The sequence below is a fragment of the Bos mutus genome, chromosome 7 (assembly GCF_027580195.1).
Source record: "Bos mutus isolate GX-2022 chromosome 7, NWIPB_WYAK_1.1, whole genome shotgun sequence".
Lineage (NCBI taxonomy): Eukaryota > Metazoa > Chordata > Mammalia > Artiodactyla > Bovidae > Bos > Bos mutus.
Window position 1 is genome coordinate 71,718,264 of NC_091623.1, and position 11,592 is coordinate 71,729,855.

Here is an 11,592-nt window from a genome sequence, read left to right on the forward strand (position 1 = left end):
AGGCACTCATGCACTGCTGGTCGGAATGCAAATTGGTATACTCCTGGGGGAAACTGGCAATATCTAACAAAATCCCACTTCCAGGAATCTGTCCAGAAGACATACCTCCAGCTATAGAAGAAGGCTACACACAAGACTACTCAATGTGGCATTCTTACAAAATGTTGCATAAGAGAGAAAATATCGGATATAAACAAAGCATAAGCAATGTACTATTTTAGATCAACGGAGGGATCTATATGTATTATGGATAAACTCTGAAAATACTGTTAGGTGAAAAAGTAACTTTTAGAATAATGCATAGTATGGTAACTGCATTTATACAGTATGATATCACACATGTAAAGTGTAATACTATACACTGGTTATGTATATGGGTATATGTTACAAAAACTATAAAATACATATGAGAAAACACAGAGAATAAGTAATGTTTACTTCTAATGTGGAAAGGAAGGTAGGTGGAATCAAGCATTATGATATGACAACATACTGATATTTGCTAAATATAGGAAGTAGATTACAAGGATATTTTTTGTATCATTTTTCCATACATTTACACTATTTCATAGTTAATAACATTAACTACAGTTTTATACAGAGGACTTCTAATTTGACCAATTGGATGATATCTTATTACTGAATTATATCTTTTATTTCTGATGAGCAACAATTTAAAAATTCTAGCGTGCTTGGTGATTGTCTACAACTTAATCATGACTGAGTATATGCTGCCACCTAGCCTAATTTCCTAGAACTGTTAAAGAACTGAACAGAAAATGATTCTCTTATACTGAACCTAGTTTAGTATTTCAGTAAAGAATTATTTAAAAAGTTATCACATATTTAATTATGAAACTGGAGCTTTGCAACTTCAAAAACATATACAAAATTAGTTTTTGACAATAAGCCTTTGCAAATCAGCTTGTTCTCTGGCATTTTAGTTTCTACTATCTTAAAGGACATGGAAAGCAATTTTTAAATAGACTCCTTGATAATCTGCTATCAAGAATAAAATAATGTCAGTTTCATATAGAAGCCCTTGGTCCTCCTATGGAATTAAAGTACTTTACCATATTAGAATGTTTCACTTTCTAATTCTCATTTTTATATATCATTGCAGCCTAAAGAAACAGATGACTAGAGAAAATCCAGCTCTAGATCCGCAAATTCTTTATCCAGTAAATGCCTTGGCACTATTGTTTTCAATTATACATCCCTTTTCTGGTTCTAATGGTAAGGGAGAAAGAAGTTTACACTTAGCAGATTTCTCCCCCTCATTTGAACATTAAGTGATTCAAGTTGAGCTATTCATACTTTTATCTGCCCAGTAAGTATATAGTACCTATTATTACCCATACACAAGGAACTATGTTAGAGATTAGGGAAGCTACTATAATAAATCAGTTAAATATTCTCTCTTCAAAGTCCACATGAGTACTTTTGAAGATAAAATATGCAACAAATAATCATAAGATTAAGTAAAAAGTGATTATTTTATTTTTTTAAAAAGTAAAGGTAGGAGCTTATATTCTTTCAGAAGACTACACGTATTTTAAGAACCTAGAGTCAGGAAGTGTTCTGTAACTGTTAGCTGTCAGCCTTGGAAAACAACTGGGGAAAAAAAAAAGAATTAGGGCTGAACACATTGAAAGTTCGCATAATATAATAGTTGTGTCTGCAGTCAGGCTTTTATTTTTACAAAAGACATTCTGGGAAATTAAATATACTGTAAATTAGCTGGCCATATAAGTTTTTAAAAGAAAAGACTATAACCTCTGCCCCCCAGAGACAGGCATAATAAGCACAACAAATTGCACATAATTTCAGGCAGTTATATGATCCCTGAAATCTTCCTGAATCTCAGTTATAGGAGAGCTAATTATTCAGTTATCAAGGATCAAAAAAACGATGTCTCAAGTTACTCAGTCAACACACAGGCACTGCGGATATGATGGTGAGCAAAAATTTAGTCAGGTAGAGGGCATAAGAAATCTCTCATGTTCACATGCCCCTCATATTAAGCAATTCTTACAAATGCTAAAATGAAGTAAATAGTGCTACAAAAGCTCACAAAAGGAGCAAATGGAAGTCAAGAACCATTTCCCTGATAAAGCAACAAAGAAGTATAGAATGTACTGAGAGGAGAAGGAGCTACGGATAAAAGGAATACCATCTATGCACATGGTAGGGCTATGACTGACAAGGAGGAAAGCCAGTGTGGCTTAAGTACAGTGCCTGAGGCAGGTGAGGGGTGTGGTGTAATAGTGGAGAGATTGGCCTTCTTTAGATTGGTCTTGACCAAAAGCAACAGGAAGCCACCACATCAGTTTTAAGCAAGAAAACACATGATTATGCATGTTTTTAAGATCACACTCCATCTGTACTACAGAGATGAGATTAGAAGATGGGTCAAGTAGTTGGGAGGCAATGACAGTAGTTCTGCTGGGAGATATAGCTTGGATTTGGATAGTGAGGATGAAGGAAAACCTAGAGGGGTGGGATGGGGGTGGGAGGGAGGCTCAAGAAGGAGGGGGCTGATTCAAGTTGTTGTATGGCAGAAACCAATACAACACTGAAAAGCAATTCTCCTCCAATTCAAAATAAACAAATTTTTTTTAAAGGGGGAAAATGTAATGGAAAGACATGAAAGAAAACAGTGAATTTGAACTCTTTTTCATATATGTATTTCTTCCTTAAAGAACTTAATTCATTTAACCAATTTCCTATGAGATTATTTCTCTTCGTTTCCATTAAGCTATTTTATAGTAATGACATTAGCCATTTATCTGTCATATCTACTGTATTTTTCTTCTAACTGGTTGTCTCATTTCTTCCCCCTGGGTTTTTGAATTTTTATGTAAGCAATATGTTTTTCCCTTTGTAGTCATTGTCCTATTAATTTTAAATTATAACACTCTTCTTCCACCATCACCACTTTGTCTTTTTTCCCCTACTTTCATATTATAACACATAAGATTTACTTCAGTATGGGATGTATAAACTTACTAATTTGATTAGTTCATTCAATTATCCAGCAAACATTCATATACCACACATGGCGCAGGTGAGAGACCCACACACAAAAAGAGAGAAACAGGTAAACAAATGCTTTCAGGGTAGAGAGCATCCTGGTTGCATAAAGAATGGACACCTAGCTCATACCGAGATGAATTGGTGACGACATCCTAAAGGTCAAATTTTAACTGTTCTGAAGAGGGCTGGAAAGTAGCTAAAAGGAAAAAGAAAGAACCTTTAAGTGAAGAGTAAAGTAAATGACTGTCACCACTCTTCAGAGTAATTTCAAAATCGAACAGGAAACTCACTAGTATCTGCAGTGAATTTCCAAGGACATCACTCAGATTATGGGCTTTTATATCTCATCTGTAATCTAACAGGAAAAAAGACCACCAAATGCTTTCTGTAATTAGCACGAGATTAATGTATGGTTATTAATATAAACCAAATACCTTCAAGAGTTCTCTTCAGTATACCCTGTTGTCTACTGTCAAGTGAAATGCAGACTTATTAACCTGGCAGTAAGACAGTAACGTGGGCCTTAGGAAGCCTCACTACGAACAAAGCTAGTGGAAGTGATAGAATTCCAGTTGAGCTATTTCAAATCCTAAAAGATGAAGCTGTGTAAGTGCTGCACTCAATAGGCCAGCAAATTTAGAAAACTCAGCAGTGGCCACAGGACTGGAAAAGGTCAGTTTTCATTCCAATCCCAAAGAAAGGCAACGCTCAAACTACTGCATAATTGTAGTCATCCCACATGCTAGCAAAGTAATGCTTAAAATTCTCCAAGCCAGGCTTCAACAGTACATGAACCCTGAACTTCCAGATGTTCAAGCTGGATTTAGGGAGAGGAACCAGAGATCAAATTGACGACATCCGCTGGATCACAGAAAAAGCAAGAGAGTTCCAGAAAAACATCTACTTCCGCTTTATTAACTACACCAAAGCCTTTGACTGTGTGGATCACAACAAACTGTGGAAAATTCTTCAAGAGAGGGCAATACTGGACCACCTGATCTGCCTCCTGAGAAATCTGGAGCTCAGGAAGCAACAGTTAGAACCGGACATGGAACAAACTGGTTCCAAATAAGGAAAGGGGTATGTCAAGGCTGTATATTGTCACCCTGCTTATTTAACTTATATGCAGAGTACATCATGAGAAACACTGGGCGGGGAGAAGCACAACCTGGAATCAAGATTGCCAAGAGAAATATCAACAACCTCGGATATGCAGATGACACCACCCTTGTGGCAGAAAGTGAAGAAGAACTAAAGAGCCTTTTGATGAAAGTGAAAGAGCAGAGAGAAAAAGTTGGCTTAAAGCTCAACATTCAGAAAACGAAGATCATGGCATCTGGTCTCATCACTTCATGACAAATAGATGGGGAAACAATGGCAACAGTGGCTGACTTTATTTTGGGGGGCTCCAAAATCACTGCAGATGGTTACTGCAGCCATGAAATTAAAAGACGCTTACTCCCTGGAAGAAAAGTTATGACCAAGCTAGACAGCATATTAAAAAGCAGAGATATTACTTTGCCAACAAAGGTCCATCCAGTCAAAGCTATGTTTTTTCCAGTGGTCATGTATGGATGTGAGAGTTGGGCTATAAAGACAGCTGATCACTGAAGAATTGATGCTTTTGAACTGTGGTGCTGGAGAAGACTCTTGAAAGTCCCCTGGACTTCAAGGTCCAACCAGTCCATCCTAAAGGAAATCAGTCCTGAATATTCATTGGAAGGACTGATGCTATGCTGAAACTCCAAATGCTTAGGCCACCTAATGTGAAGAACTGACTCATCTGAAAAGACCCTAATGCTGGCAAAGACTGAAAGCGGGAGGAGAAGGTGAGGACAGAGGATGATAGGGTTGGATGGCATCACTGACTCAATGGACATGAATTTGAGTCAACTCCAGGAGTTGGTGATGGACAGGGAAGCCTGGCATGCTTCAGTCCATGGGGTTGCAGAGTCTGACACGACTGAACAACTGAACTGAAGACAGTAATACACTAGCTTTATTTCCTACTTCATCTCACAAGTTCTCATGAGTAGAGTGTTCTTTACTCCTGTATAACTCAAGGTGTTTCCCACTTCCACTTCCCCCACTCCCCGATACTTTTAGAGAATTTAATACGCTTTATATAAAAACATAATTCTCAACCATTGCCATATTTATATTACCTTTTTTTCTTTTAACACCAAAAACATCCTTTCTTCGCCTATGTGTCCCTCTGGCTAGAATGCCTTCTTTCCCCTTCATTGAATCACTAAATGCAATCTTGTGTAAGATCCTTAAAGATCAAGACCAAATATCACTCATTTCATTTTGCTTTCTTTGGAAACTTTTCTGCACTAAGTATCTTTTTTTTTTTCTGTGAGTATTCTGTATCATTGATGGATGCTGATTACCCCTTCCTACCTGAAAACAGGTTGGTTAAAAACAGAAAGTATGTCTAAAGAGCAGGCACATAACCACTGAATAAATACGAAGAACTTCCTTTGCTGGAGCTCTAAAGTTCTTAACTGACCCCCGCTTTCCAGCCTACTTCAATTCTTCGATGACTTTTGAATTTCCTGAATAGAACCAGAAACCAGAAAGGGGATAATGACAGAAACGGTAAGCTAGTAAAATTAACCCGTAAGGGTGGAGGTGATGAGGGCAAATGTCTGATAAGACTGGATTTAAGAGAGTTAAGATGAAAACTTGGGGGCAGCAAGTATTAAAATTTTGCTGCAAATGGTAGCAGAGAAATGGAACAAAAGCTGAAAGAAGAAATGAGGTACTGAGGAAGCATTCATCCTTATAAATGATACGGTCTCATTCAAGACGAGCAATTTCCTAGGAAAAGCCACCGCTCTCAACCTCTCAAGGAAAGTACTACCATGAGCTTCCTTTTACAGACGGTTACTGAATAGAGAAATTAAATAATCTTCCCAAGGTCCATGGAAAAAAATTCAAGACAACCGACAGCCAAAAACATTTCAGTCACCTAGAAACCAGGAGGTGGAAGAGTACGGGTGGGGAGTTACGGCTGTCAGTTCTCAGAGTTCCGGAAAATCCGCCTGAGCTATCAGGCGCACTTCCCGCTTCGACCCAGACCCTTCCAAAAGACGCAGAAAAGCCGTCCTGAGGCCCCCAAAGATCAGCCCCACACGTTTCCAGACCTCCGTGCTCACCTCATTATTGAGGTTCAAAGTCCCCGGCTCGGCCATGGTAGCTCTTAGCAAAAGATCCGCCGCTGCCGCACGTGAACTGTAGCTGCCGGAACGCGGATGCGTCCTCACGCCCCCAACGGCGGCCTCAGTGGCCCAAAATGCATCCGCCGTCTGCTCAAGCAGACGCGTAAGTAAAAGGTATACTGACTTTGAGGGGAGGAGCGGAAGTGACGAAGAACAACTTCCTGCGTAGAGTGCGCCGTACCGGATTTGCGTGTTCCTATGGAAACCAGGCAGGCCGGTGGCTGAGAGGGTGTTCTGCAAGTAATTGCCTTCTTCAGAAGTTTTTCAAGATGCTGATTTTCTTATATTCCTTTGCAGAATGGTTCCAGCTTTGTAAGGACCTTGTTTTTCTTGTCTCAATGGGAATGAAAACCTTTATGAAAGGATCACTTGAGCGACCAGTTTTGCCCCGAATTTTTACCTAGCTTCTGTGAAGATTTCTGCGTTTTTGACAAGCACCTTTGTTAGATTCACCTTTTTTCCTATCCTCACGGTATAGGCATGGTCATATTTTTCTGCACACTGAAAGGTTTAAATTTATATAGAGAACATATAAGCAAAACCAGGATGTACAGTTGCTGCTGCTTGTGAAAATGGCTGTTTTGAAGTATAATGTGCATGCAGAGAACCAAGGAGTGAGTCGGAATTAAATAACATTATTAATTGTTAACGCCTGGTGGTATTGAGCTTTATAAGGGGTCCAGTACGTGTATTATCTCTAAAATAGTCAAATCTAAAGAGATAGGAACTATTATTCTTATTTTACAGATTTGGAAACTAACTTTTGAGGAACCAAGTGTCTTACCAAGAGTTGCCCAGCTGGAGCCCACCACTGCTACAGGACCTCAGGGCTGGTGACATAATTTGAGGGGCCCAGGGCAAAATGAAAATGCAGGACCAACCCCGTTCCTCGCCCCCCCCCCCCCCGCCCCCGGCCCAATTCAAAAAGTGGGGGAAAGTTTCTTCTTTTCTTCTGTGGTGTCTTTTGACCTGTCATGTGCTTTTTATTTGGTGTTTAATGTGGTGCTTCTTCAAGCAACAGGGATGCCTTGGGGCTAGTGCACACCTTCACAGGTGCCTGGAACCCATGTTTGAGGACCCAGGGAGGGGTTCCTGTACTGGACCAAGATGGCAGCAATTGCTAGGCAGAGACTGGGAAGTAGGAAGCCAGAGAATCCGAATGGGAGTATGTGATAGGAAAGACCACACTGATCTGAGACTAAACTCTTGACATATGTTCCATTGTCCCACTGGATTTTACTTAACAAAACTCAAATTCTCGAACTTATTAAGAATTTCAAAACTGTAATGAAAGAAAATTTAAACCAGGCCCACTTCTGAGGTTCTGCCCAAGAAGAGGGTGCTGTGTAGAGTCTATGCTCTTGACTCCTGAGTCTGTATTCAGTTTACAACTTAGTCTTGTCTTTGGATTGGTATTCTTTAATGTATGATTTGGGCACAGTTGGATTAACCCTGGCTTCCTGTTTGACTAGTGTTGTGTAAAGGTAGTTTTTGTATTCATAAATCATATGCTGAAATTGTAATTATCTTCATATTCAGCTAGTTCTTCTTATCAAAACTGATCTCCTGGAGTGAAGGGGCTTTTCACCCCAGTTGGGGAGTAGGCACTTCAGGCATAAAATATATAGGAAAGGATGTTTTAAAGATAAATGTAGAGCTTATGGGAAATCTGTCTTCTAATTCAGGAAAAATGTGTTTTTAGTATGATTCCATAATGCTTTAAAATTATTTTTATTTACAGTTTTCTACTTTTATTTTGAAATTTTTTATGTACTGTTTATTCTTTTATGTGATCAATTCAGTTTAATTCAGTCACTCAGTCATGTCCGACTTTTTGTGACCCAATGGACTTCAGTACAGCAGGCCTCCCTGTCCATCACCAATGCCCGGGGTTTACTAAAACTCATTTCCATTGAGCTGGTGATGCCATCCAACCATCTCATCCTCTGTCATCCCCTTCTCCCACCCTCAATCTTTCCCAGCATCACGGTCTTCTCAAATGAGTCAGTTCTTCACATCAGGTGGCCAAAGTATTGGAGTTTCAGCTTCAGCATCAGTCTTTCCAGTGAACATTCTGGACTGATTTCCTTTAGGATGGACTGGTTGGATCTCCTTGCGAGTCCAAGGGACTCTCAAGAGTCTTCTCCAACACCACAGTTCAAAAGCATCAATTCTTTCGCACTCAGCTTTCTTTATAGTCCAACTCTCACATCCATACATGACTACTGGAAAAACCATAGCCTTGACTAGATGGACCTTTGTTGGCAAAGTAATGTCTCTGCTTTTTAATATGCTGTCTAGGTTGGTCATAACTTTTCTTTCAAGGAGTAAGCATCTTTTAATTTCATGGCTAAGCACCACATGGCTAATTTTATGTGATAAGCTCTCAGTAAACTTAGATATCATTTTTAAAGTGAATAGTAGTTTTTCATTGTCCTTGCTGTATCACTTCCTTATCTATCCAGCTCTGTCTTTTGATGCTGCAATCTCAAAATTTTTGATTCTTTACAAAGGTGATTCTAGTAATGAATATGTCCTCTAATAATGTATTAATATTTATGTTAATCAGGCTACATGTTTCTGTAGAAAGCAGTACCTACTTGTTTTATTTTTGAAGAACTGAGCTGGATCAGTTAAATGCTGTCAGATATATGAAACAGCAATAGTATTACCATTAAAAGCAACTGGTATGAGACCTCTTTTGTCTTTATTACAGTGTTCCATTTAATGGAAGTAAGGATTCCCAAACGTATACAATGGGGACTCAAGTTTTCTAACTTGAAGTTTCTTAAGACTTTATCAGATTCCACTGTATTTGTCTACTCAGGCTACAACAAAATAGCACAGACTGGGTGACTTAAACAACAGAAATTTCTTTTCTTACATTTGCTAGAACTTCTAATATATTCTACATCATTCCTGATTTTAATGGGAATAGCTTTAATATTTTACCATTTGAAGTGACATTTTGTGTTTGTTGTAGTGAATAGTTTAATAAAACTCAGGTAGTTTTCTTGTATTTGTCTAGCCTTTTTTTTTTTTTTTTTGATATGTAGAAGTGGTTGATGAAATTCATCATGTGCTTTTTCAATTTCTTTTGTTTTGATCATATAGTGTGTTTTTCCCTTTAAAGCATTTCCCCCACATATGTTCTAATTTTATTGTGGCCTTTGGAAAAGTATAGATGTGGACCTTAGCATCAGGCCTGCCTGTATGTGGACCCTAGCAGTAAGCCTGCTCATCTGTGTCTCATGCACAGCCCTCACCAGCCATCCTTCCTGTGGACCCTGCCAGTAGGCTTACCCAGGATCTCTGGGCAGTTTGCCTGGTAAATGACTTTCCTGTGAAGCCAGATTGGAAAGTCTATTAGAGGACAATGCAAAGCTACTATGATAATGGAAATCAAGGAAACATGATACCACCAAAGAAGCAAAATAAAGATCAAGTAACCTACCCAAAGGAAATGGTGACTAGCAATTTTCCTGACAGAGAATTCAAAATAATCATCTTATATTAACCTCAATGAGCTAAAAGAGAGCAGACACATAAAACGAAATATCATCAAGAAAACAATATATTAATAAAATGAGAAATTCAACGTCTTTTCATGATAAAAACTCTCAACAAATTGGGTATAGCAGAAATGTACCTCAGCATAATAAAATCCATGTGTAACAAGCCCAAAGCTAACAGCTTAATGGTTGAAAACTTTTCGTCTGATGTCAGGAATGAGACAAGGATGCTCACTCCCACTATTCCTATGCAACACAATACTGGAAATCCTAGCCAGAACAATTTGGCAAGAAAAGGATATAAAGGGCACCAAAATTAAAAAAGAAGAAGTAGAATGATTTCTGTTTGCAGATGACATGATCTTATGTGTAGAAACCTTGAAAATTCCACACACATAAAAAGTGGACTAATAATATACACATTCTGTAAAGTTTCAGGATAAAAATCAACAAATAAAAATTGTGTTTCTGTACACCTAACAATGTTCTATCCCAAAAGCAAATTAAGAAAACAATCCCATTTAAAATAGCAGAAGAAAGAATAAGATATTTAAAATAAATGTAATCAAGGAGGTGTGAAACTTGTACACTAAAAACTATAAAACACTGATGAAAGAAATTAAAGCAGGGCAAATAAATGAAAAGACGATCCTGTGTCTATGGACTGGAAAAATAAATATTGTTAAAATGCCCATACTACCCAAAGCAAATTCAATGCTTTTAAATAGAAAAAACAATCCTAAAATGCATATGGAATTATTAAAGACCCTAAATAACCAAAACAATTTTGAGCAAGAATAATAAACCTGGAGGCATCACCCATCCTTTTCAAAATATACTACAAAGCTACAGTAATCACAACAGTATGGAAACAGTATGGTAAAAGCAGGCACGCACACACTCACACATGGAACAGAATAAATATTCCAGGGATAAGCCCACACATATAGAGTCAATTGATTTTTTTTTACAAAGATGCTAAGAATATACACTGGGGAAAAGATTTAAAAAAGAAAAACTCTTTTAAAACTCTCACAATAAATGGTGTTGTGAAAACTGTATCTACCTGCAAAAAAGACCTTAAACCACAAAAGTCCTTAAACCAACAAAACATAAGGAAAAAGCTTCTTGACACTGGCCTTGGTAATGATATTGGATATATCACCTAAAAGTTCAGGGAAGTGTAGATAAGTAGTATTACAGCAAACTGAAAAGCTGCAAAACAAAGGAAATCATCAAAATTAACATGCTAAGTCACTTCAGTTGTGTCTGACTCTGTGCGACCCCATAGACGGCAGCCCACCAGGCTCTCCCGTCCCTGGGATTCTCCAGGCAAGAACACTGGAGTGGGTTGCCGTTTCCTTCTCCAATGCATGAAAATGAAAAGTGAAAGTGAAGTCGCTCAGTCGTGTCCGACTCTTAGCGACCCCATGGATTGCAGCCTAACAGGCTCCTCCGTCCATGGGATTTTCCAAGCAACAGTACTGGAGTGGGGTGCCATTGTAACTCACAAAATGGGAAAATTTCAGACCATACATCTGATAAAGGGTTAATATTTGAAAGTTATATGACTCAATACCAAAAGGAAAACAGCCCAAGTTTAAAAAAAAAAAAAAAATGGGCAAAGGACCTGTACAGACATGTCTCCAAAAAAGACATACAGATAACCAGCATGTATGTGAAAATATGTTTAACATCAATAGTCATCCCGGAAACACAAATCCAAATCACAGTGAGATATCACCTTGCATCTGTTAGGATTTCTATAAACAAAAAACAGAAGATAACAAATATTGGTACTAATGTGTAGAAAAAGGAAC

At 38.2% G+C, this 11,592-nt stretch overlaps 1 protein-coding gene across 3 annotated transcripts in view; it reads right to left on the reverse strand.

Moving 5' to 3' along the window:
* Positions 1-6,381, reverse strand: part of SRFBP1 (serum response factor binding protein 1) — a 68,956-nt gene extending 62,575 nt beyond the window's left edge. For 2 of the 3 annotated variants that reach the window (XR_011464800.1, XM_005894570.2), the window contains exon 1: positions 6,198-6,381. Coding sequence is in view for 1 of the 3 variants with exons in the window: in XM_005894570.2 (XP_005894632.2) it covers positions 6,198-6,233 (36 nt within the window). In the remaining 2 variants the exon portion in view is untranslated. Of the gene's footprint in view, positions 1-3,165; positions 3,233-6,197 lie in introns of all 3 variants that reach the window. The other variant, XM_070374091.1, reaches the window with a different exon arrangement.
* Positions 6,382-11,592: the final 5,211 nt, after the last annotated feature.